The following is a 27,995-nucleotide window of genomic DNA, read 5'->3' on the forward strand; positions in this document are numbered from 1 at the left end:
TTTATAGTAGACTTCTTGTGTCAAGGAATAATAAACTGGTATTTTCTCTACATTTCTGTATAACGTAAGGTCCGTTACCGACGACCAGTTTTATATCTTTTCGACGGCCGTTTATTGTGGAATTACTACGCAATCACGTAATCACTACACAATGTACATGAAATTTTTTACACAGAATCAGTATTTTACTCTTATTTTAAGTAGATTAGTATACAAAAATTCTTAAAGTTATTCTATACAGGTACTTCATAATGATTAGAAAGAATTTTTTGGTTTCTTAGAGTGAAACGCAATAGAAAATAAAGCAAACATATGAAAAATGTATCCTGTAATTAGCATCAAAATAAATAAACAGGGAAATATAGGTTGTTATAGAATAAGTATGCATGTATATCCAATGGTGATAAATCAAGTATACAGCTACTGAGGTGGATCCTCTGCCTCATTGTGAAAGGTTTAAAAGAGGGTCTTCACCACTGTTGTTGTTGTTGTTGTTGTTACTTATTATTATTATTATTATTATTATAGCTATGATTCTTATGTTTTTAACAATACCTGCTTGAAAGAGGGTCTGCACTCATGCTGCTGTGTATTATTATTATTATTATTATTATTATTATTATTATTATTGTTTTATTGTTATTATCATTATCATAATCATTATTATCATCTTTATTATTATTATAATTATTGTTAATGCTGCTGTGGTCATTAAGCTTCAATCCTAGTGCCAAAAGAACCCTGGTAGTGAAAGCAGACCAGTACAGGAAAAGAAACATAACTAAAAAATAAATGACAGTAAAATGATAAATAATAACTGTTCAGGATTTTTTCTTATTGATATAGTTAGCTTGATGTTTCAAGTTGGTTAAAGTATATTCACTACAGTAATATCTTGCCAAGCATGGTATAATGCTGTGGAAGGTTAGGTTCCAATCACTCAGAACATATCATTATTATTCTGTTGAGAAATTCAGACTGATAAATGACTTTTTAGAATTGAAGCTATTTTGTTTATCTTCCAGTTGTCAACAGTAATGGCCAAGACCTTATTGTCGATTTCCCTCAACAACCTAATTGGCAAGGTCTGGTGTCAGAAATGGAAGTTGTACCATCATGCCATTTCAACGTTACATGTGATGGCTGTGGAATTACTCCTATTACAGGTAGAATATTGGATTGAGTTCTTTTGAATATTTAATGTTAGATGATATGAATAAAAATAATTTTATCCTTTTGATTCAATTTCCTAATGCTTTCAGTATTATCAAAGTTCCTAGCAGTTATTGAGTGTGATGTAATGGCTATTTGGTTATAACTGAGCTCATGAGATTTATTTCTACAAGGAACTGTATTTTCTGCATCCTACAGGAGCAAGGATGAAGTGCAAAGTTTGTGAAAACTTTGATTACTGTGAGGAATGCTATCAAACCAAAAGAAGCCATCGACACTTATTCAATCGCATTGCCGAACCAGGTACAGTATTGACTTGTTGTAATCGTTATGATAAATTTAGTGTTGTTTTAGATTAAACTGACTAAATGGCTGTGCTGTCCCTTACTCTTAGAAGTTTACATAGTTGAAAAAGCCAGTGTAGAACTGAGGACACTATGATTCAACCCTTTGTTTGGCACATAAATCAAGTGATTGTTATGCTGATAGAATAACTACTGTATTTGATTATAAGAGTAATTGTACCTTGCAATTTGATATTATCATCATCATCCTCATCTCCTCCTACGCCCATTGATGCAAAGGGCCTCGGTTAGATTTTGCCAGTCGTCTGTATCTTGAGCTTTTAAATCAATACTTCTCCATTTATCATATCCCGCTTCATAGTCATTAGCCAGTATGAATGATTATGATTGTGTAAGTACATCTATTGTGTGATTGTTTGATATGAAGCTAAATACTATGTGAACCTATAAAGTTTAATCATCGATATATTTTCAACTATAACTATTCTTAGTGAAGTCATTGGTCTATAACCTTGTAAAATAATTTACTATTGTAAAGCTTTTATTAAATATATTTTTTAGACAACTGACTTCATGCGGTTGAAATGAAATTTATTTCAATTTTATTCCAATTGAATTGTCTAGAACTGATTTGTCTGATATATCAACCTAACTTTTATGTGTGGACCTATAAATGACAATATTTCTTTTAAAGGAAGCGCAGCAGTTTACGCAGGACCACCTGGGCGAGGCCGTTTCCGCAAGAGGGAAGGCATAATGGGTGTTGACGGAACAGTTGAAGATTGGTACCGCTGTGTGCGTAACTTGAGTGTATCTTCAAGAGAAAATTGGGCTCATAAACTTATAGATGGGACTGGCAGTTACTGGCAGAGTTGTGGGCAAGAAGGCAAGGTATGTATGACATCCAAAAAAAAAGGTTTTCAATGTTTCTCAACACTACTTTTTCTAGCAGTGTAGATTTATGGCAGATTGCATGAAAATACTGCTGCAAAATTTCATTATTGAACAAGCAAAGCTATTGCTAAGCTACCTATTAAGGGGGATCCCCTGTGTTACTTTCTGACTTTATTTGGTTGCAGATGGAGCCTCAGTTGACTTTTCAGTTGATCTTTTATATTTCATTCCTATCTATTGTAGTATCTTTCCATTCCTCATTTAGAGTCAGTATTTATTTTTTACCTCTGCCAATGAAGTTGGAAAGAGGTTATGTATTTTAAACTTAAGACTTACCCGGTAGTTATATATATAGCTTACGTCCCTGACGTCACGGCAGAAAATTCAGAACTCGCGCCAATCGCCGATTGGATAGCCAGGTGTACCACCCCTGCACCCTAGCGAGGTACCTAGGAACCATTCCAGGAACCTTCATATATTCCCTGAGATGTTGGATTTTTCACTCGCTATAACCTGTATATTACAGTTATCTTGGTGATGTACAATTTATTTTTAGCCTTTGCTGGTTGGATTTTATTTTTACTGAGTGTTAGTGCTTTAACTACGTTTGTATTTTAACAGAGGTAGGAATGGGAGTTTTTTCCCCCTACTGTAAAACTTGCGAATCTACTCTTTAAACATGATGGTGGAGATCGTTCCACCATCTCTCTGACGTCACAATCGTGTGATGTAAGCAACATAGTACTACGTAATATGTTGCATAATTCTTTTCTTTGCTTTTTCTTGTAAAGAATGAAAAGGAAATCTAACTTACAATAAGTATTTATCTTTTAATATAAAAAGATTATATTAATTTTTAAGAAATATTTGTTTTTAGTATTCGTTCTTTAAATCATCGATACTATTTTCAAAGATTAAATAGAACTAGCGTATTGCTAATTTTCGCTGCGTAGTTCTCATGAAAATACGATGCAGTCTCAACAATTCTTGATATCGTTGTTTATTTTCTTTCGATGTTGGGATTCTAGTATTATTCGTATACTCACATATGTGTTCCAATTAAGTGTAGCAATCCACTATTTTTGGAAACCCTTAAGATTATAGGGTTGTTTACATATATGTAGACGTTATTGCGATATCTGTTAATTTTAATAATAACAAATCACTATTTTTGGGAACCTTTAAGAATTAAGGGTTGTTTACATATATGTCATTCCTATATCTATTCATTTGAATCATATAACATGTAACTTTCCCGGTAGTTATATATAACTACCGGGTGAGTATGTATAACTTTTATCTTTACCGGTAGTTATATGTAACTACCGGGTAAGTGTGTTCAAACATTTATTTACATGAAAATATCAGGGTAATATTTTATAAAAAATATTTTGTTACATTTTTATATAGCAAGAACTAGAAACGATTTTGCATTCTCATTCAAGCCCTTGACAGTAGAGAAAGATCTATCACAACGGGCAGGACTAATTATGGTCTTTTGGGTAAGAGTTAAAAGTGCAAGTTTCAGTGCTAAATTAGTGCAGTGAATTTATTCAGCACAGTGGACATTTTTTCCTATCCTTTGACCTCTTCCAAGCTCCCCAACCCCTGGGAGAAGGAATGTCGATCGGACAAAGGAAACGAGAAGCGTTAGCTCACAAGCAGACGTCCTCTCGAGCGTTCCTGTTGACGTTCCCAAGAATGCTCGCCCTTGCCATGGGAAAGCAAAGAGTGTTGGACGTTTAGCTACTAACATTGCTGTTAGAGTCTTGCATTGCATCACATTTGCCAATAATAGCAATACTATACATAATGCTTACGAACCAACATAGACACGGTTTTTGTTCCAGAGCGCCAGTCGGCCATGAGAACCCTCTGATGAACTGAACGCGCTGAGTGATGTAATGAAGATAATTTTACGCTAAGTCTTTCAGGACGCTCGGTGTCACATCTTTCAGGACGATCGGCGCCACGTCTTTCAGGACGATCGGCGCCACGTCTTTCAGGACGATCAGCGCCTCGTCTTTCAGGACGATCGGCGCCACGTCTTTCAGGATGATCAGCGCCTCGTCTTTCAGATGCTCGGCGCCTCGTCTTTCAGACGGTCGGCGCCTCGTCTTTCAGAACGCTCGGCGCCACATCTTTCAAGACGTTCAGCGCCATGTCTTTCAGGACGCTCGACGCCACGTCTTTCAGGAAGATCGACGCCACGTCTTTCAGGACGATCGGCGCCTCGTCTTTCAGGACGCTCGGCGCCTCGTCTTTCAGGACGCTCGGCGCCTCGTCTTTCAGGACGCTCGGCGCCTCGTCTTTCAGGACGTTCGGCCCCACGTCTTACAAGATCTTTGTCAGTAGAAGACATTGGTGATCACTTTTCTCCTGTTGAATTTGAGATTCTTAGAAGGAGAAGATCCTTATTCCTTTTGTCATTCAGTTGATTTAGAAACTCATGAAAGTTTTTATGATTAGTTTCCAAATTATTTTATGCCTGTTGCTCCACATTCACCACCCTCTGAATTTACACGTGGTCATCAATGAAGCTTTAAGGATGGTGGGAGACTGTTTAGAGTCTCAGAAGCACCAAGGAAAGACAGCTTTCTTTTTTCCTCCGAATAACCTGGCCTCTAGATCTTGTTTCTGGGGTACAAGATTTTTTTTTTTTTTTATCTCTAGCCAAGCTACAACCCTAGTTGGGAAAGTAAGATGCTTTAAGCCCAAGGGCTCCAATAGAGAAAAAATAGCCCAGTGAGGAAAGGAAATAGGGAGATAAATGATGAGAATAATTTAACAATAAATCACTCTTAAAACAGTAACAACGTCTATAACAGATATGTCATATAGGGTGGAGGTCTAGCCACGTTAAGTTCGAGGACCTTGTGGCAGCCCCACAGAGACTGTTACAGCCCCCTGGGTGGATTGCTGAGTCTCTCAAGGAATGCAGGTAAATGAGACATATAAACCTATGAAGCCAGCTTCCTTATCAGGTATTCCAGGATAGCAAGGGTGGAGGTCTAACCACGTTAAGGTCGAGGACTTAGTGGCAGCCCCACAGAGATTTTTACAGCCCCCTGGGTGGATCGCTGAATCTCTTGAGGAATCCAGACAATGGGGCAGGATAACTTTGAGGTCCGTGCTATTCCTTAAGGATGGATGCGAAATCTTTTTCCTAGTGAAACCTCCTTTGTTAGTTACTCTGATAAGACCTCTCTGCAAAACAGCCTTTGCAACATCTAATGTCTCTCTTTTGGGAAAGGGAGGCTTTTATCCGGTCCTGGATGTAACTGCTTTCAATGCCTTCGTTCAGAAGTCAAAGTTCTCCATGGAGACATCGAAATCATGAAATATTTAAAATCTCATGTCAGCCTGGTCACAAGGCGAAGCAGAGTCTGACTGCTTTCGCCTTCAGGCAGTAGAGCCAGACTACATAACTTCTGGCAATCTTGGGAGAAGAGGGGAGCAGACCTTTGGTCAGTACATCTTCTGAGGGAGGATTACAATTTCCTTTCATAGGAAAACCTCCTTTAGTTTTAGCTCCAATAGATCTCTCTCACAGATCTAGAGAGGAGTTTAAGAGGCAGGCTTTGCAATTAAACTTTAGCTAAATGTAGCAGAATACTGCACTCGAGACATCAGAGCCTCCCTGTATCTAGAGGATTGATTTATCAGAGCTCTTTCTTACGATCTTCATTAAGGATTTTCAGATAACTTTGAACCTTTTAGAAGAATTGCGTATTCCTGTCAACTAGACGAGTCTCTTCTGACACCAGGACGCTTAGCGCCACGTCTTACAGGACGCTCGGCGCCTCACCTTCCAGGATGTTCGGCGCCATGTCTTACAGGAAGCACGGCGCCACCTCTTACAGGAAGCTCGGCGCCACGTCTTACAGGACGCTCGGCGCCACGTCTTACAGGAAGCTCGGCGCCACGTCTTACAGGACGCTCGGCGCCCCGTCTTTCAGGACGCTCGATGTCGGAGATCTAGTAGGAGGCATGACATTGAACATGGGAACCTCGGACTTCGTGGTGACGCTAGTCGAATCGAATGTCGAGATCAAGGACGCCTTAGTTCCGATCTCTTTGATCACGCGGCGACATAGGCGGTGATCTGGGTTTCCTTGACGCCAGGAGTCAGGACCTTAAAAAGATGTATCCTGATAAACACAACGTCACTACTTCCGTTAGATCTTCTGACACCATCACAAAAAATACTTTATTTAAGGATGGTGATTCAGAGTCAAGTTTTTTGGGTCTTTTACGTCTCCTCTTAGAACGGAGCAAGCCTTCTGAAACTGCAATCTTTCTAAGATACAGAAGTGTTCTGCGAGGGAGTGGATGAGTGTGTTGGGAAACCTCTCCTCTTGGGGAGGGGGTTTTTTCCCTGAGAAGACACTCTTTCTTTGTGACCATTGTTATGTCACTGTTCATCCTAGTTTTCCTGGACCAGGGTTCGATTCCCGGCCAGTCAGAAGCTAGAAGCTATGATCCTTATGTGAGTTATCTTTATTCTCTCCATTTCAACCTCAATCATTTTGGGGCAAGGAGAAGGTCTTGAGTCGATATGCATCTCTTTTAGGATGCTATAAGAAGTTGCCTTCAGTGGTGGTTCGATCCAGTCGAACTTCCGGAAGGTCACCCCTTTTGAACAGAGGATCATAGACCTTGTGTTGTGTCTCCTCACCTCGGATTCGGGGTGGGAGCAACACTAGACAGTTAGAAGCTTCGGGACTTTGGACAGAGGATCAGAAGAGCTTCCTCATCTCCCAAAGGAGCTGTTGACAGTCCAATTGGCTCTCAAAAAGCTTTGAAGGGTCAGTTTGGAACAAAGTGGTGCAGGTCTATGCCGATCACACCACAGAATTGGCTTTCATTGCCAAGCAAGACGGAACCCACTCGAGGTTCCTTTACGGGACTGAGAGGAGTCTTCTCATCTGGACTAAGGAGAAGAATGTATTCCTTCTAACAAGGTTTTTTAAAAAAGAGAACTTATGGAAGAACAGTCTCAGCTGGAGAATGGACACCATCGAGAAATCTGCAAGAATCTGTGGCGACTTTGGTGTCCTTGTATAGTCCTATTCGTGACTTAACAGACAAAGAGACTAGAAACTTACTGCTCTCCAGTGCCAGATCTCGAAGCAGTCCACATAGACGCTTTCCTATTAGTCTGGTCCAATCTGGATGTGTACGTTTTCCTCGTTCTATTTCCTTACAAGGTGACACAAAGTTTGTGTCACACGAAGGGACCAGGTGACTTTAGTGGCCTTCTTTTGGCCCTCAAGAGGATGGTTCTCAGAGATACTGGTATGGATGGTGGACTCTCCTAGAAGTCTTCCTTTAAGAGTAGTTTTACTCAAACAACCTCTCTTGGGAAGTTACCTTTCTAGTCTCCAAGCTTTTCTTCTAGCTACCTTCAGCCTTTTGAAACCTCACAGAAACTAGAGGTTTTCGAAAGAGGCAGCTAAGTCTTTTACAAGAGCAATAAGAACTTCTACCATCAGAATTTATCAATCCAAGTGGGAGGCTTTAGAGAATGGTGCAGAGTCAACTCTGTTTTTCTCTTCCAGTATCTCTACAACTCAGATTGCTGACTTCCTGTTTTACCTTCGAAGGAAGCTCATTTGTTCATCCTCTTCCATCAAGGGATACAGGTGTGTGTTAGCGACTGTTGTCAGACACAGTATCTTGGACCTTTCGATTGATAAAGTCCTACAGGAACTTTTCAACTTGTTTGAAACATCAAACAACTAGGATTCACCAGCTTGGATCCTGGACTCTATCCTGTAGTTCCTTATGAGTGACAAGCTTGAGCACTTGCTTTCACCTTTATTTTAAGGACCTCGCGATGAAAACTATTTTTTTTGTTAGTCTTGTGACTTCTAAAAGAATCAGTTAATTCATACGTTTAGTAAAACGTTGGCTTTCGAGATAACGAAGCTATCTGCTCATTGCAGTTAGGCTTTCTCGCCAGGAATGACCGCCTTTCTCAACCTTGACCTAAGGCTTTTGAGTTTCCGAATTTTTCAGATATGGTTGGCGAGGAGTTGGAGAGAGTCCTGTGTCCAGTAAGAACCCTGAAGTTCTACCCAGGCAGTATGAAAGAGTTGCGAGGCAAGTCGAAAGCTCTTTGGTGCTCGATTAAGAAGCCCTCGTCATCAGATGTCAAGAATGTCCTTTCATTCTTCATCAGACTCTTATAAGAGAGGCTCATATACATTACAGTGAGACTGGCCTCAAGTTTTTAAGGTCAAGACGCATGAGGTTAGTACTATAACAACTTGAATGACCTTCAAGCAGAATAGATTGTGGTGGAGTATTATGGACACAACCTTTTGGGGGAGTAAATCTGTGTTCACTTCACACTTTTTTAATCGTGTCCAGACTCTTTATGAGGACTGCTACACTCTGGGACCATTCGTGATAGCGAGTGCAGTAGTGGGTGAAGGATCCACCACTACGTTCCCATAATCCCAATAACCTTTTCTCCTCTTGGAACTTTTATTTGTTTTTATGGTTGTTTGTGGAGACTGTGTCAGTCTTCCAAAATCATTAATTTTAGTCAGGTGGTCAATTTTGTTCCTTGAAGAGCGCCCGGAACTGGTTATTGGAGGAGGTTCTGTCATAATGAGGTATATTCACCGGTTTGACAGTCCCTACGACATCTTTAGCCCCCTGGGAGGATTGCTGGGTCTCATAAGGCTAGCAGACATAATGAAACAGAGAATCATTGAAGTCAGCTTCCTTATCAGGTACGAACCCTTAAGTTTGTTTTAATTAACTCTTAAGAAAAATTCCAGATATACTAGCTGTCTCTAACCCTCCACCAAAGGTTAATCAGCTATATATATAACTACCAGGTAAGTCTTATGTTTAAAAATGGTATTTTCATTATAAAATAAATTTTTGAACATACTTACCTGGTAGTTATATATAATTAAAGTCCCACCCTCCTCCCCTCTAAGAGACTAGAGGCATGGAATATATGAGGGTTCCTGGAATGGTTCCTAGGTACCTCGCTAGGGCGCAGGGGTGGTACACCTGGCTATCCAATCGGCGATTGGCGCGAATTTTGAATTTTCTGCCGTGACGTCAGGGACGTAAGCTATATATATAACTACCGGGTAAGTATGTTAAAAAATTTATTTTACAATGAAAATACCATTTTGCCCGTATTTGTCTTGTCCGTTTGTCTCTTGTTTGTTTGTGAACAACTTCCTGGCCACTATTTTACTCATAAAGTTGTGAAACTTTCAGGGATTAATTTTTTATGTTGATATGTGGAAGTAATTCAATTTTGAAAGTACTAGGTCCAAGGTCAAGGTCAGGCAAAAGATTGAGAAGTATACTTCTGTGGCGGAGGTTTGCACTCTTGAGTGCTTTTCTAATTAATTTTTTGTCAATACTGTACCATATCTCTACTCAATTATATCCAAGAAAATTTTCTTTAGGTAGATTTTTTATTATGATTAATGATATGGAAGTCAGTATGATAAAAGATATTTTACAATATTGACTATTTTCAGTTTAAATAAACTAAATATTTAATTAAAATATTCATCATCTCCTATCGAAGACATATGTTATGTACTAATGAGATCTTTTACCACCTTATTCTTATGTAGCACTGGATTCGCTTAGAGATGCAACCAAACATTGCCGTTGAGTGGTTGAGGATGCTGGTTGATCCTGCTGACAGCTCGTATATGCCTACGTTGTTAGTCGTCAGTGGTGGTGACTCCCTTTCCAAAATGAAGGAATTAAACACAGTTCGTATTACTCCATCAGATACGTGGGTTACTCTGATGAGAGGATGCCGGGAGGTAAGTAAATGTACCTAGCTAAACTCTGTTCATAATTACAGTATGTATAAAGAATTTTTGGAGATGTTACAGATTTGATTTGCCTCTTGTTTATATAATTCATGGACAAGCAAATTCAAATATGAAACTAGCATGTCAAATTTTGTTCCGGATTTCAAGTCCTACCAATCCACACAACCAGCACATTTATTTTTGTTATTTTGCTGTATAAAACTATATATTAATTCAGTATTGTGCCATCATCCCAGAGTGATTGTTCTTATGTAATGCAAAGAAATATAGAGAAATATGAATTGAAATGATAGTTCATTCCGTTTACTGCATGAATACTAGAATGATTGATGACTACATTTTGTCACCGAGATTCTTGCATCATAGCACAAGTAGTCATTGGGACATCACGCTTAATTTTGCGTAGTAATATTTTGTAGTTGATTTTCATTTAGTGTTATTTTTAAAGGTGAATACTCACTCTTTAATTACACTGTGTTCAGAGAGGCAAAGCAAACTTTTTAATCCAGAATGACTTGTGAAAAATATTTGTACACAAATGTTATTTGTCCTGAATAGAATATTCTTCAAACATTTTGTAAGTGGTTTTTAATTTTCTTTATCTTTACAGCATATCAAATTTATAGACATCAGTATTAAGCAGTGCAAGAGTGGTGGTATTGACTGTAGAATCCATGGTTTGACCATCATGGGGAAAGTTGTTGATGAATATGGGGATCCTGCTTCTTCTATATCCTTCCTTGCATCAGATAATGAAGATATTGAGGTGAGATAAATTTTTGAGGAGATAAAAGGGTGTTGGTAATAGGTATTAGGATATTAATAATATAGAAATACATATTTATTTTGTATTTTTACAGTGTATTATTGTATTTATTGTTGGTTGAAGTGTGTTCCAAGACAATGGCATGGATCTGATTGTGTATATGATTTCAGTCTTATTCTTGAAATCCTGCTAGCCAGCACACTCATCATTTCACCATTCTCATGAACATACAAAATATGCTGTTAAAATAGTATGTACATGCGAGCCAAAGTCACACTTCTTGTTTCAGATTGGCCAATTTCTTTAAAACCACATTTGTTCCGTAACCGAAATACAAACCACGCTATTTACATAGGGTTTACTTTCGGCGTAGCTGAAGTGACGAGCCATTAGATTTTAACGAGGGTTAAACTACCCCCGTGCTAGTTAGCACGGGGGTAGGGGAGGGGTACCTAGCTACCCCTCCCCCCTCCACACACCGGTGAGCTGCCTCACTTCACTTTTGGCTCGGACGATGTACAGACGTTTCTGTCCCGTCCTCGCATATTGACAGCCTTAATTTGTTTGCTTTTTCTTCCAGTGTGTGTTTGTTTGAAGTTGGCCTCTACCTGTACTTCCCGATCGCCCCTGTGGAACTTTTATGTCGGCGATCGAGACAGACCCTCACACCCTTTGCCCGCAGTGTGGAGGTCACCGGTGTAGTAGTGATAATCTGTGTATGGAATATCGGGAGTGGTCTACCTCCCAGTGGGAGAGGTTTGCGCGGCGGCGTAAGAAGAGTTCTAAGAGAGACCGTTCTTCCCCCCAGGGAAAGGAAGGCTCCAAGGACTCTTCTTCCATTGCCCGAACCTCCTCCGAAGCTCCCACTCGTTCGGTCTCTCGTGAGAGGCCGCCGAGTGGTAGCGTAGGCCCTTCTTTTGTTTCCCAAACTCGGTGTGTGGGAGAGGGCGTTGCCTCCCATAGCGAGGCAGCTCCCCCTCCTCCTCCGGGGGAGGATATTATTGATTTTGTAGATTACGACCAAACTGTGTCTAATGATGATCTCTTCCAGCTTTGGGCTTCCTTGGGTCTTAAGGGCTCTCCCTCCAAGGAAGCCCTGTTTGATCTGATCCAGTTGGGGGCAGCTGTCCAACAGTCGCCGGTAATACCAGAGGTAGATCCTCTGGCTATTGATGACGTTGTTGTGACAGAGGCGTCCGACGGGTCGGGTCAAACCCCTGCTGCTATTGTTGCTGTTGCTGCTGAAGGCCCAGGTTCCCCCTCCGAACATCCTTCGAGGGGGAAGCTGGGTCCAACGGTCTCTCCTGCGAGTGTTGCTCCCCCTCGGGGGAGTGCACTAACAGAGACTCCTCTTCGGAGGACCGACGATGCTGATACCCTGCCACGAGGTCGTCTTCGCCGTAAGGCTCGCCCTCCTCTTCGTCACCGAGGCCTTCCTTCTCCTTACAAGGGAGTCAAGAGCCGCCTCCTCTTTGGGTCGTCATCCTCGTCGTCCCCTGTGAAGTACTCTTCTCGTCGGGAGCAGACCGTAGCAGTAACTCCTCTGGACCTCTCTGCTGATCGTTCGCGATCTCCTGTGCCTGCCAGATCTTCCTTGCCTACGCAAGCACCGGTCCCTTCGGGGCAGAAGGACCTCTCTCACAATGTGGGTGAGGCCCTTCCGCGCCAGGTTTCACCTGTGCGCCCTTCAGTAGCGCAAGCGCCATCGCTCTCCTGATCGCCAGCACCCGCCTGCTCGCCAGCGCTCTCCTGCCGTAGAATCTCCTGACTCTCCTCGCCAGCGCTCTCCTGATCGCCAGCGCTCTCCTGATCGCCAGCGCTCTCCTGATCGCCAGCGCTCTCCTGCTCGCCAGCGATCTTCTGTTCGCCAGCGCTCTCCTGCTCGCCAGCGCTCACCTGCTCGCCAGTGCTCTCCTGCTTGTCAGCGCGCAAGCGCTCTACGGCAGATGAGTCGTCAGACACTTCTTGCCAGCGCTCTCCTGACCGCCAGCGCTCTCCTGACCGCCAGCGCTCTCCTGACCGCCAGCGCTCTCCTGATTGCCAGAGCTCTCCTGATCGCCAACGCGCCCCTGTTCGCCAGCGCTCTCCTGCTCGTGAGCGCTCTCCTGCTCGCCAGCGCTCTCCTGCTCAGCGCTCGCCTGCGCCCACGCGCCCCTGCTGCGCATCTTGCGCGTCAACAGTCTCCTGAGCACCGTCAACCTCCGGCGCATCAGCGCACTACGGCACGCCCAGTTCCTGATGCGCGCCAACGCTCGCCCGCGCGCCCACGATCTTCGGATCTGGGCGCAGGCAAGGACATTGTTCCTTTGCCTCGTCAGCATTCCCCTACGCGTCGACCACCGCCTGCGCTCCAGTCTCCAGCGCGCACTAAAGTGCATACGCGCCCGCGCACCCACGAGCCAGCTCCTGAGCCCGCCCACGAGACTTCACCTTCGAGACCCTCAGCCACGGTGCGCCATCCTACGCGTCAGCGATCTTCTACGCGCCAGCGTTTTCCTACGGGCCCGCGCGATCCTTCGCCTGCGCGCGAACGCTCACCAACGCGCCCACACTTATGATCGCCACAGGGCTCCGACTCGTCCACGCGCCAACTCACCTGTACGCGGTCAGTCGCCCACGCGTTCCATGCGTCATCGGTCGCCAACGCGCTGTCGTTCGCCAGCACGCCATCACTCGCCAACGCGCTTGATCTCGCCTAGGCCACATCGTTCGCCTACGCGCCATCATTCTCCTGATCGCCAGTGATCACCCAGGCACTCGCGCTCACCTGTGCATTTACGCACACCCTCGCCTACGCGCCCACTCGCCCACTCGCCCACTCGCCAGCGCGCCCACTCGCCTACGCGCTCACGCGCCAAGTTGCCAGCGCGCCCGCGCCCTCATCTCCACGCGCCTGCGCGCCAACGGTCTCCCGCGCACGACCCCGCGATTCTGCTATCGCGCGAGCGCCAGCTCGACCCGGTAATTCTGCCACCGCGCGAACGCCACTGCGAACCAGCGATCCTTCCATCGCGTGAGCTCCAGCGCGACCCCCAGCGTGATTCCCACCGGGTTTCGCAGCGCGCCCAGCCTTGCGAGGCACCAGGGCCGCGTACTTCCAGATCGTCCTCGCGATCGCCATCGCGGAAGCGCCAAGCACGCGCCCAGGAGCAGGAAGAGTCATCAGAGAGGTCCGGACAACATTCTTCCCTTTCTTCTTTTCAGGATCAACCGATCCCCTTCCCTCCAGCGGGGATCGCTGACACTGCGTCAGTCAGCCGCCAGCCTTGGTTCGGTTCCCTGATGAAAGCGGTGGTGCAGGCTATGAAGCCAGCCCTCGCTGATCTGGGACTGAAACCAAAGGCTCCCTCGCCCCCACTGAAGAGAAGGAGAGGAGTGGATTTCGCGGTGACTTCTCCCCGGGTTAAGCTGGCTCCTAAGAGGTCCGTCGGGAAGGCCCCTTCCCCCTCGCAGACGCTTTCTCCTTCTCCTGTGGACGAACCTTTCCCGTCCTCGGGAGAATCCAGCGAGTTGGAACACTCCCACGGCACCAATGGGAGGAACCCCACCTCAAAGAGAAACGTCTCGCGTAGGAGGGACCTTCCAGACCACTTTGCTGGAGTCCTGTATCCCTCCCAGGAGGGAGCCCAAGGACTCCAAGACGTTACCCAAATCATCGTTGAGGTTTTGTCCAGAGCCAGCCCTTCCCCGGGAGAAAGTCCGCGGGTCCCCCCATGAAGAGCCATTGGGGACGGGAGACTTAGCTGCCAGTCCACAAGGAGGAGAGCAGCGCGAATCGGAGCACGCCTTCTGGCAGGTCCTTGGACTAATGAGGCAACTCAATAGTTTCAAGGATCCCGAGACCGCCCCTCGCGAAGGCAAGGATATGGTCCTGGACCAGGTTTATGGCATTCAGAAGCCCCCCAAGACCAGTGCAGCCCTGCCCAGGTCCCAAGGGGTGAAGAGCGCCAGGGACAAGGTCGAGGGCCAGCTTTCCGAGCTTGCCTCCTCCAGCCGTTCTTCTGCCGGGAACAAGCTCCTCCCACCTCCTCGCGTGCAGCAGAGGAGGTACTTCGAGATCATGGAGGAGCCTTGTTTAGCTCTTCCCCTCCACCACTCCGTGGAAGAGCTCACCAGGGGTCTCTCTGTAGAGAAACTCAACGCCCGGCAGGTGACATTCACAGCGTCGGAGGTCCTGAGCCAGGAGAAGGTCGCGAAGTGTGCTATGCAGGCCACTTCAAGGCTGGATGTCTGGCTAGGGTCTCTGGGCATCCTATTATGCTCTGAGGACTTGTCCAAGGAGAGCAATAGGAAGGCCCTGGAGACCTTCCTCCTCTCGGGAACGCGCTCTATCGAGTTTTTAGCTCACTAGGTCACTAACCTGTGGGCTAACTCGATTCTTAAGCGCTGTGACACGGTGACCGAGAGGTTCCACCCGAAGGTCCCCGCTATGGATGTCAGCAAGCTCAGACACTCCTCCATCCTTGGAGGAAGCCTGTTCGAGCCCAAGGACGTAGAACGGACAGCTGAGAGGTGGAGGAAGACGAGTCAAGATTCGCTCCTCCAGACGGCCCTTACATCCCGGCCCTACAAGCCTCCAGCTCCTCAACAACAACAGCAGCCTCACAGGACTCCGAAGCAGGCTCCGGCAGCTAAGACCAAGGTGTCTAAACCGCAGCCCTTTCCTGTTAAAGACAAGAAGGGCACAAAGTCCTCCAGGGGAGGCAAAAATCCTAGGAGGAGCGGCCGAGGCCGCAAGCACTAGGATTGGCAATCCCCCTGCGTGTCCACCTGTGGGGGGATGCCTACGAAGTTGCGTGCTCAGGTGGCAGCAACTCGGGGCCGATTCCTGGACGACCTCTGTGGTCGGACAAGGATATCGCGTCCCATTCATTTCATCTCAACCTCCCCTGACAGCGAATCCAGTGTCGTTGAGCTCCAATGCCACGGGATCGGCAAAGGGGCTAGCCCTTCGAGCAGAAGTCGAGAACATGCTCTAGAAGGATGCTCTCCAGGAGGTCGTGGACGGCTCCCCAAGCTTCTTCAGTCGACTCTTTTTTGTAAAGAAGGCGTCTGGAGGCTGGAGACCCGTCATCGACCTCTCAGCCCTGAACAAGTTTGTCAAGCAAACTTCGTTCAGCATGGAAAAAGCAGACACGGTCAGACTTGCAGTGAGACCGCAAGACTTCATGTGCACACTGGATCTGAAGGATGCGTAGTTCCAGATCCCAATCCATCCGTCTTCCAGAAAGTACCTACGTTTCAGCCTAGACAACAAGATCTACCAGTTCAAGGTGCTGTGTTTCGGTCTCTCCACAGCACCTCAGGTGTTCACCAGAGTGTTCACACTGATATCTTCGTGGGTGCACAGGAACGGCATCCGTCTCCTTCGTTATCTGAACGACTGGCTGATCCTGGCAGACTCGGAGTCGACCCTTCTTCGACACCGAGTCAGGCTTCTGGGAATTTGCCAAGATTTAGGGATCATGGTAAATCTCGAGAGGTCCTCTCTGCTCCCAACACAACGACTGGTATATCTAGGCATGATATTAGACACCGATCTCCACAGAGCCTTTCCATCAGACGACAGGATAGCAAGGCTGAGGAGGGTTGCAAAGCCTTTCCTCAGTTGAGAAGATCTTCCAGCCCAATCGTGGTTACGTCTTTTAGGTCACCCAGCCTCCTTGGCCCGGCTAGTTCCCAACGGCAGCCTCAGGATGAGATCTCTGCAGTGGCGGCTCAAGTCCCGGTGGGATCAAGGCATCGCTTCCCCGGACTTTCTGGTCTCGATAGGACCTGCGGAACGGACGGACCTGCAGTGGTGGCTGACCGACGACAACCTTCGAAAGGGAGTGGATCTTCTCGTCCTTCCCCCGGATTTGATGCTGTTTTCGGACGCGTCAAAAGAAGGGTGGGGGCCCACGTTCTGAACTAGAGGGCCTCAGGCCTATGGTCAGAATCAGAAAAGTACCTCCCCATCAACCTGCTAGAGCTGAAGGCCGTTTCTCTGGCCCTTCAACAGTTCCAACAGACCCTGGCGGACCACTCTGTGATGGTGATGAGCGACAACACCACAGTAGTGGCTTATATCAACAAGCAGGGAGGTACCTTTTCACAACAGCTATCCCATCTTGCAGTAGAGATACTAAGATGGACCGAAGTCCACTCGATACGTCTATCAGCTCGCTTCATTCCTGGGAAAAGGAATGTGCTCGCCGACAATCTGAGCAGAGCTTCGCAGATAGTGAGTACCGAGTGGTCTTTGGATCCTCGGGTAGCCAACAAAGTCCTGACTTTGTGGGGTTCCCCGACAGTGGACTTGTTCGCAACAGCCTTGAATTTCAAGCTGCCGCTGTACTGCTCCCCATTCCCGGACCCCAAGGCACTCTGGTATGATACCTTCCAACAACGGTGGGACAACATTGACGTCTACACCTTCCCACTGTTCTGTCTGATGAGAAGGGTGCTCAACAAGACCAGACTATCGGTCAACCTGTCAATGACCTTAATAGCTCCGCTATGGCATCATGCAGAGTGGTTTGCGGACCTTCTGCATCTCCTGATGCAACCCCCGAGAGAGCTTCCCCCACGACACGAGCTACTCAGACAACCACATTGCAACATCTTCCACAAAGCCGTAGCATCACTTCGGCTTCACGCCTGGAGACTATCCAGCATCTCCTCACTGAGAGAGGCTTTTCGCAACAAGTTGCGGAAAGGATGTCTTGACACCTGCGAAAGTCATCCGCAGGGGTCTACCAGGCGAAGTGGAGAATCTTCTGTGGTTGGTGTCGTGGGAGGGGTATCTCTCCCCTTGATGCCTCTATTCCAACAATAGCGGAGTTCCTCGTTTATGTGTGGGAGGAAATGCGTCTTTTGGTCTCGGCGGTGAAAGGCTATCGCTCAGCCTTAAGCTTTGCCTTCAGGCTGAAAGGAATAGACATTTCCTCCTCGCTGGAACTTTCCTTACTCATACGTAGCTACGAGCTTACCTGCCCTCAGTCGGAAGTGAGACCGCCTCCTTGGAACGTGGTTTGGGTCCTCAGGGCTCTAAAGAGACCTCCGTTCGAACCATTACGCCAGGCCTCTGACCAACACCTGACTTGGAAGACGGTATTCCTGCTCGCTCTGGCTTCGGCCAAGCGAGTCAGTGAACTTCATGGTCTCTCATACGACATCGCCCATTCAAGGGGATGGGGGGGAGGTAACGTTCAAGTTTGTCCCTGAGTTTGTTGCCAAGACTCAGAACCCTGGAGTTCCGGACCCACGGTTCGACTCCTTCAGGGTTGTGAGTCTCCGCTCCGTAACAGATGACCCAGATCCCCTGCTACTCTGCCCAGTGAAAACAGCTGCAGCCCGTCCCCGCGTGCAAGCCCTGTTTGTGAGCACAGGTAGGACGAAGAGGAGGGTCACCAAGAACACCTTCTCAGCCTGGATTCGACGGACCATCCATCATGCCCTGAATCCAGACCCTCCTCCGTCACGTCGCCCTAGGGCACATGATGTCAGGGGCATCACCACGTCCCTGGCCTTCAAGAGAAACTTCTCTGTGACGCAGGTTCTACAAGCTGGAGTCTGGAAGCGTCAGACGACCTTCACAGCCCACTACCTGCCGGACGTGACCCACAGGAGCCTCGATACTTTTTCTATCGGCCCTGTGGTGGCTGCACAACAGCTGGTCTAACCTTAGGCTCCTTAATGGACAGGTAGCAGAAGGTTGAGGGCACTGTTACCCGGTTTTAGTCTGCGTGAATGAAAGAGTATGTCTGGCTCTTCTTTCTTCATCCTCCCCTCTCTTGGGGAATGCAGCATCCTGGGTCTCTGCATAGCTGACCTCAAACCTCTGCAGGTAAACCATGCTTCCTTGTGTTCCTAGTATTAAGTACAATACTGTCGCGTCCCCCATACCCTGACGAGGTGGTATGGGGACGTCCTAGCCTAGAATTCCATATAAAGGACTTCAGGTCAACTTCCTAGGACAAGTCACACTTCATCTCTCCACACACACTTATGTAGGCTGCTCGTTTCTTGCGTAGCAATAAACTTGTGAGGTGCAGGGACTCTTTTTTTCTCGAAGTGCTGCGCACTTGGATTCTGAGTCCCCGGGTAAGCCAAAGCCAGTAAGGCTGGGGACTTTCCACCCTGCCTAAGGGTAAGTCACCCTATGTAAATAGCGTGGTTTGTATTTCGGTTACGGAACAAATGACAAATTCGAAGATAATTTGTATTTTTCCTAACCATACAAACCTTAGCTATTTACACATATTTGCCCGCCAGCCCTGTCCCCCGAGACAAGTCCTACCTCTAAGTGAAGTGAGGCAGCTCACCGGTGTGTGGAGGGGGGAGGGATAGCTAGCTACCCCTCCCCTACCCCCTTGTTAACTAGCGCGGGGGTAGTTTAACCCTCGTTAAAATCTAATGGCTCGTCACTTCAGCTACGCCGAAAGTAAACCCTATGTAAATAGCTAAGGTTTGTATGGTTAGGAAAAATACAAATTATCTTCGAATTTGTCATATTTTGGGCAATATCATTATAGCTACATATTTTATAAGATTAGAAATTAATTTAGAGTTTTATGCCAACACTGAATAATCTAAGGAATGTTGAACATATAGTAGTATCCCAAAGATAATCATCATCACAAAAAATAAGGCAATATGAGGTTATTCGGACAAGACTTGTAAATTGGCCCTGCTAGTTTCTCTTTCATGGCCCAAAAGTCCCAGTTTTTTCAGTTTCTTCTATAATTTTATTTTTTAGATAAGAAAAAAAAAACAATTAAAAGCTAATTTTTGCTAACTGTTTATATTATTTTTGTTTATTTAATGTGCATTTATGTTTCTCCCCTAAATCTTAAAGGCCCAGCCAAAGAAGAGCCTAATTATGCCCCAAGGTCTTTTTGAAGTAAGATTTTCCACTAATTAATGAAACTTTGTAGCATTACTTAGAATTAATTATTTCCATTTTTTCAGGATGATATTACTGATTTGTCAAGAAAGAGCCTGACTTCCACAATCAACTTTGATGGTGAACCAAAAGTATTAGTTTGGGGTCTGAATGACAAGGACCAGCTTGGAGGTCTAAAGGGCTCCAAGGTCAAGATGCCAGTTCTTTCAGACACGTTGAGCAGTTTACATCCTGTTAGTGTGGCTGGAGGATCCAAGTCACTCTTCATAGTTTCACAGGAAGGAAAAGTAAGAAAATCATATTCTTAGAAATGGATAAGAAACTTTTAAAGTGAAATATTGCAATTTGTTGTGCCTTGTGATCAAGCAAAATAATAATAATAATTATTATTATTATTATTATTATTATTATTATTATTATTATTATTATTACTTGCTAAGCTACAAACCTAGTTGGAAAAGCAGGATTTATAAACTCAAGAGCTCCAGCAGGGAAAATAGCATAGTGAGGAAAAGAAAATAATGAAGTAAAGAAACTACTAGATGTGGTATCATGTAGTCCCATGTAGCTATGAATAAAGGGCAGTCTCTACCTAACACCCAAGCCATCAAGACCTGTCTTTTAATCACTGCAACCTCTTGCATATTATATCATGGTGGCAGCGTGGTAACGCACCCCACGCCATTCCATCAACAAACCCGGACCATAGAGACACTTTACATACCTCTCCTGTCCGTAATAACTGAGAAGAGGACTCATAATCATCCAGAGTTTATTACCAGCGGCTGCAGATGACGCCATTTTCACCCAACAGCAACCAGACAAAAACTGTCATACCGGCCCAGATAACAACCATACATAACTTATATCGTCAGGATATGGGATAGAATGGACATTAGTGCACCGTGATTACAGTGAGAATAGTGAAGAAAGTTGTGAATAGATTACTTACAAGTATTTTGGCTATTGTTATCCGCGCACTACTTCACAAAATGAGCCAAACAACGACGTACATTCAGCAGTGTAAACAAAACTGAAAACCGTGCCGACTACCAGTGACAAATTTTTGTAGTGATTTCCATACTCTTATTATATGTCTCTTTGTGAACCGTAAACTGTGTTATTAATCCAATAACTATCTATCTATTGTGTAACACTCGAAACCAAATCCAATCATGGCCCAGCCTAAATGCCCAAGTATGGACTGGGCTCACCAGCCCCTGGCCGAGTCGTTTCGTGCATTCAAGGCGCGCATGAACTTATACCTCGAAGACCAGGAAGTCACAGACCCGGGCAAGCAAGCAACTAAAATTAAAATTGCCCTCGGCGATGAGGGCATGAGGCGTATCTTGGCGAGCGGCCTCACTGAACAGGAGCAACGTGTGCCGCAGAACATATGGAGGCTTATTGAAAGTGAGGTTGATGCAACGGTGAAAATAAATTTCCGAGTTCACCGCCTCGAATTTGCAAATACCAAACAGAAACCTGCTGAAACAATCAGTCAATTCCTGGCCAGACTCCGTGAAAAAGCGACAAAGTGCGAGTTTGAAGACAGAGAACTCAACGAACGACTTATCGAAATGACCATACTACGAACACAATTCGAAGAATTTCGGAAAGAACTCCTAACTAAACCGAAGGGCTATGGTGTGAGCAACGTTCTAGAGAGAGGTCGGGAATACGAGGCCATTGCGGCCTCCACGGCATCATTACGCTCCATACAGATGAGCTCTGAGAACACAAGTACAAGCCATACCAACGTGGATGCAATTCGAAGGGAAAGCAACGAGCCACGGAACAAACTACATACCACGGACAATCCCTGCTGGAACTGTGGGCTTAGCCATCCCATAAGGTCATGCCCCGCTTACAATGACAGATGCAGTGGTTGTGGCATCAAGGGGCACTGGAAAAAGATGTGCCGCAAAACTGATGGAGGCAGAACAATATCAGGAGACAACATGCAGCAGACACAACGTCAGAGCAAGACAAGAGGGCGCTTCTACCGACGGCCGAATCGGGCTCCTAACCACAGGCAACACGAAGTCATGGTTAATGAAAACCCTAATCTTGATGAAGAAACAGATTATATGCCAAACTTCGACATGATAACGATATCCGACATAGGAGTGGCACCGAAACGAGAAGCATTCTCAAAGCTAATGGTCAAGCATGAAAACCCCCCAGCCTATGGGCCCCTGAAACTCAAAATCGACACAGGTTCCGGTGGCAATACGCTGCCCTTGCGGACATACAAGCAAATGTTTGGTGATGCACCCACCAGCCTCGTACTATCCCCAGAACCGTCAGTAAGACTAACATCATACAGTGGCGACAATATTCCCTGCCTAGGGTCACTAGTGCTCAGCGTCCGCAAACTCAGCAACCCAGCATTCTCGCAAGAAAAGTTCTTCGTGGTTAATGTGTCTGGTCCAGCCATACTTGGCCTTCCTTCATGCCAAAAACTTGGTATTGTGGATATCAATGTCAACGACGTTACTGGAATACCTGAGCAACCAAGCCAACAAGGCCCTATTAGGTCAGTCGAACAACGAAAAGCGCAATTCCCAGCACAGTTTGACTGTATCGGCAAACTAAAAGAGCCCGCGATGCTCCACCTCAAGGATGACGCGATACCTTTCTGTGATCCGCCCCGTAAGGTGAGTATCCACCCGAAGCCCCGCATCAAGTCCGAGCTTGACACTATGGAGAAAGAGGGGGCTATCAGACGCGTAACGGCACACACAGACTGGTGTAGCAGCCTTGTGTATGTCACAAAACCCAATGGAAGCCTACGGATCTGCCTGGACCCCAAGCGGCTCAACCAAAACCTCAAAAGATGTCCCCACAAGATTCCCACTCTAGAAGAGATCAACCCGGTATTCTCCAAAGCGAAAGTGTTCTCCAAGCTAGACGCCAAAGCAGGCTACTGGAGTATATCGCTACACGAGGACTCACAACTACTGACAACGTTCCGAACACCACACGGCCGGTATTGTTGGACAAGGCTACCATTCGGACTGAATGTAAGCCAGGACATATTTCAAGCCAGGATGGACTCCATCATCGAGAATCTCCCAGGTGTTGTTGGCATCGCTGATGACGTGGCAATATGTGGGAAAGACCAGTCGGAACACGACAAAAACCTGATGGGGTTCATGCAGCGTGCAGCCCAACACGGACTCAGCCTAAACTCGAAGAAATGCTCCATTTCAAAACCAGAAATCAAGTTTTTCGGAACACGCTATACCAGCAAGGGCATGATGCCAGACCCGTCAAAGGTACACGACCTGCATAGCATGCCGTCACCCTCCAATAAAGAGGAACTACAGAGATTCCTGGGAGTAATGACTTACCTCAGCCCCTATGTACCACATTACTCAGCTCAGTCACAAAGACTTCGAGATCTGGTCAAGGAAGATGTGTCCTTCCAATGGGAAGAAGACCATGAATCCACCTATCAACACCTGAAACGCCAAATAGCACCATCAAGCACGCTGTCTTACTATGACCCAACTCGACCCATGACTCTTGAAGTCGATGCATCGCAAAAAGGCCTCGGGGCGGCCCTCATCCAAGACGGGAAGGTAATAGCCTTCGCCAGCAAAGCCCTGACACCAACGCAGGCAAATTACAGCAATATCGAGCGAGAGGCCCTTGGACTAGTACACGGCGTGCAACGATTTCATACCTACCTATACGGAAGAGACTTCGAAGCTGTCACTGACCACAAACCCCTCGTTAATATCTGGGAGAAGCCACTGATCAGTGCCCCACCTAGACTACAACGTCTCTTCTTGAAACTGTAGGGGTATGACATGAGGGTCAAGTACAAGGAAGGACGAACCCTTGTACTCTCCGACGCCTTATCACGCCTTCCTAACCCACAAAATGACAAGGAAATCCCTTTGGATACACGAGTGGACGGACTGGAACTAGATGACATCGATGTGATATCAGTTGCACTCATAAAATTTGGTCCCCAGATTTTGGAAGAGGTCCGCCATAGGTCTGACACCGACCCAGTGCTGCGCACTCTCAAGCATACTATCATCGAGGGTTGGCCTACCTCAGTAAAAGGCTGTCACCCCGATATCCGCCAGTTTTTCTCATACAGAGAATGCCTTGCCGTGGAAGACGGAGTCATATTCAAAGGGCGACAAGTTATCATCCCCAAAGAGGTCAGAGGCCGTATACTGGACCAGCTCCACCGGTCCCACCAAGGGATCACAAAAACACAAGCCCTGGCACGGGAGTGTGTATTCTGGCCCAACATGCAAAGGATATAGAGGACAAGGTCAGGGCATGTGACATATGCCAGAAGTACCAGCCCCAGCAAAGTCCTAGTGAAACCACGCATCATGACATTCCCCCAATGCCTTGGTTCAAAGTCGCTTCGGACATCTTCCAAATTGGCCACAAGACATATCAGATCACTACTGATTATTTCACAAAATTCCCGATAGTCACCGAACTAAAAAACCTGTCATCTGAAAGTGTGGCCAACCACCTCAAATTCCTGTGTTCGCTGTTCGGATGCCCCAAAACCCTGGTCTCAGACAACGGACCTCAATACACGGGAGCAGCCATGAGGGACTTCACAAAAGCCTGGGGTATTGAGCACATCACATCAAGCCCACATTACCCTCAGTCCAATGGCCTCGCGGAGCGCGCAGTTGGAACATGCAAGGCGATTATCAAAAAATGCCTTGAGACAGGCGGTGATATGCATACTGCATTAATGTACTCCACTTACGGGCCACCCCGATCGACAATAAGACAACCAGCCCCGCAGAGCTCATGTTTGGTCGCAATGTGACCACTGACCTACCAGGCAGATACGAACCACATCTCGCACACATCACGACCCGCAACCACCTCCACGACCGCCTAGGACCAAATCGGACACAACGGCACTTCACAGACCTCCAACCCGAACAACCAGTCCGAATATTCGACAAGGCCTGCCACACATGGGTGCCAGGCAGAGTGGTACGTAAGTCAGAAGAACCCCAATCATACATTGTGGAAGCCCAAAATGGAGCGTGCCTCAGGAGGAACCGGTCCCACATCCGTCCGACACCGCTCGCGACAAACACAGAACCGCCCAACACTCGGCAGCAGGCTCCAACATCATCAGCACAGCCTCCACCACGACCCGCCGATATATCGCTGCCGCCACCTAGTGAGACCGAAATAACCCACCAAAGACCCGCAACTAGTGATAACACTACAGACCCGACAGCGGTGTATACCAAGTCAGGCCGGCTGGTGAAAACCCCATCCAGATATATTGAAAGTAGCGCGGTCACATACCGTAAATTCCCATAAAGTGTTAAGTTAAATAATAATATACAACTCCCTCCCCCCTCGTTTCATGACCGAAAATTCTGAGAGGTCGTTACCAGAGTTTGAAACTCAAGAAAAGTTATCAGTCTCAGGACTGATAAGTGATTCAGAATAATGAATTTTATTTGAAAATTTACGAGTCTCGGACTGGAGAACAGGCTCCATTTCGAACACTCGTTACATGTGTATCAGGTTTCCATTTTGTTTTAATATATTTTGGGTGTTGTTGTTCTTTGCATCAAAGAAAAAAAAAAATATAATTTGCCACTTATTTTCATATTTATGACTGCCCTGCTGTAACCAACACTATTCGGACCAAAGTATGCAAAGATAATAGCTATTATGTTTATATCACTATCCACAATCACAAATTGTACTATGCATGTTTATTGTGAAGGGATGAAAAAAATGGAATACGTTTGAATGTGGAACTTTCATCGTTTATTTCTTTGTCTTATATGCCAGATTAGTTATTATGTGTAATCAATGCTTTGTATGTGATAAGGGGGATGTGGTATCATGTAGTCCCATGTAGCTATGAATAAGGGCAGTCTCTACCTAGCACCCAAGCCATCAAGACCTGTCTTTTAATCACTGCAACCTCTTGCATATTATATCACTAGAGAAGTAATGAACAATTAAAGTTTTGTAAGAACTGTAAAAAAATTTAAATAAATCTTTCATATGTAAACTATAAAATTTTCAATATTAATCTTACCCGATGATCATGTAGCTGTCAACTCTGTTGCCCGACAGAAATCTACGGTCGGGATACGCCAGCGATCGCTATACAGGTGGGGGTGTACACAACAGCGCCATCTGTGAGTAGGTACTCAAGTACTTCTTGTCAACAAGAACTCAATTTTTCCTCTGTCGTGCCTCCGGCAAGACCTACTAATACGCCGTCCCTAACTGGATTTGTTTTCACAACTTTTTGGTGAAGTACACTATTCCAGTTTTGAGCTTTCGCTATGCAGGGGTTTTATCTTCATTTCAAAACTTGATCTCGTTTTGGATAGATTTTATTATGGTGACGAAGAGAGTATGGACTCTCTTTCACTTTTAAATGGCCGACCCTTCCCTTAGACGGAAGTGTTGGTGTCGAAGAGAGTATAGACTCTCTTTCACTTTTTATTTCCCACCCTTCCCTTAGACGGAAGTGTGTTTAGGTTTTTGGTAATTTTGCTTAACAAAGTTATAGATTATTTTATATCTCTCCGCCATTTATAGGCCTCTTCGATTTACTTTCCATTTATTATAAACTTATAAAAATTAATTTTTATGTTTGTTTATATGCGACCTTTCCTAATAGTAGGCGGTCCTTACTTGGAACCGAAGTTAATTAACATTGAGCCCGTCATATCGTTTTTCCTGTTAAGAATTTATGCTATTTTAATTTTAATGTTTTTGAAAGAATTTCTTTGATAGTCTCGTACTGTTTTCAAAGTTGAACTAACATTTCGTTTAGTCTCCGCAGTTGTTAACGTTCAGAACGTTCAACTTGCGCTCTATCGTTACGATAGAGAGAGAGTATTTCACGGTTTCACGTTGCAGTAAGAGTAAACCGATTCTAGCGTTTCGTTCATTCTTTCTTAGCTTAAATGGTTTTAATTCTAATAAAGGAACTTTTTATTTGGGAAACCTTTCAGTTTTTTTCCTTTAACAAATAATATGTTTTAACGATATATATAATTGGGCTCATCTCTCAAGTTCTAAGTCAAGAGAGAGAGAGAGAGAGATAGAGACGGAGGGAGAGAGAGGAGGATAAATGTTTCGTTCAAGCGGGTAACGTTGTTCTCGTTTTTTCCTCTTCTCCCTAGTCGCTATAGGGGAAGAAGGTAAAACGTTTCTAGAGTTTTATTCTTGTTCCCAGGCTTTATGCGGTGAGAGATTTTAAACGTAGTTTATTTGATCTAGTGTTTAGTCTCTTTTCCAGCCACTGAATTCTTTATCTTTCATTATGTTTTTCTGTTACATTGTAATACTGTTTTCGCAATTACTACCTTTTAATGAAGGATAGGATTGCGTGTTTCAGGTACAAACCACTTAAAGTTTCGAGTTCAGTGAAATAAGTGCAAACAGAAAATCAAAAGTGATAAAGTGATATGCGCAAAGTGTTACAGTGTTGCGTTCGAGGGTTCGTCTGTTCGTGCCAGTTGTTCACCTAGTCCGATACCTCTTACAAGCTCCCAAGCCCAGGGGAGAAGTAATGTCGAAGGACTTATGGGTTCCACAGGCCTTGATCGACGAACAGACGTTTCCCTCCGTGGTTTCGGGTGTATCTACACACGTTGCCGACGTGATCACCCCACCCACACAAAGACGAGAGAGCCCATTTATTCCTCGTCTGCGGAAGAGGTTTCTCGCAGAAACCATGGACCAAATCTTGCAGCTTTTAAGTGCAAGTCGGTCCCTTCCGCGCAAGTCCAACGGCCTAGGTGTAGCCACTGAGTCAGTTCGGACTCGCTGCAGTACGACAACTGCACACCTCCCAAGAGAGGCAAGGTGGTACCGCAACAGGCAGTAACTCCGTCTGTTGCCGCACCAGCTGTTTTAGACCCTCAGTCACAACGGACAGTAGCTCCGTTTGTTGTTGTCTTTCATAGACCCTAGTGGTCCATGCTGTAGACTATACAGTCTCAGCTTGCTCCTTCATGCAGGAGTATCGTGCTGGAAGGTTGACAATGCACCTGTTAACCTACAACCCGCCGAGGTTGTGCGCTCAGCAGATACTGCGGCTGCCTGCTCCCACCTGTGAGAGCTCCACCACCTATGCGCAGTCCACCCTGCCAGAC

At 45.7% G+C, this 27,995-nt stretch overlaps 1 protein-coding gene across 1 annotated transcript in view; it reads left to right on the forward strand.

The window, feature by feature from the left end:
- The window catches only part of HERC2 (E3 ubiquitin-protein ligase HERC2), a 496,511-nt gene that overhangs the window by 350,652 nt on the left and 117,864 nt on the right, over positions 1-27,995 (forward strand). The window contains exons 50-55 of the mRNA XM_068391274.1: positions 1,026-1,166; positions 1,372-1,476; positions 2,173-2,369; positions 9,989-10,186; positions 10,809-10,964; positions 19,917-20,138. Of these exons, the coding sequence (XP_068247375.1) occupies positions 1,026-1,166; positions 1,372-1,476; positions 2,173-2,369; positions 9,989-10,186; positions 10,809-10,964; positions 19,917-20,138 (1,019 nt within the window). The remainder of the gene's footprint in view (positions 1-1,025; positions 1,167-1,371; positions 1,477-2,172; positions 2,370-9,988; positions 10,187-10,808; positions 10,965-19,916; positions 20,139-27,995) is intronic.

The sequence above is a fragment of the Palaemon carinicauda genome, chromosome 17, assembly GCF_036898095.1.
Source record: "Palaemon carinicauda isolate YSFRI2023 chromosome 17, ASM3689809v2, whole genome shotgun sequence".
NCBI lineage: Eukaryota > Metazoa > Arthropoda > Malacostraca > Decapoda > Palaemonidae > Palaemon > Palaemon carinicauda.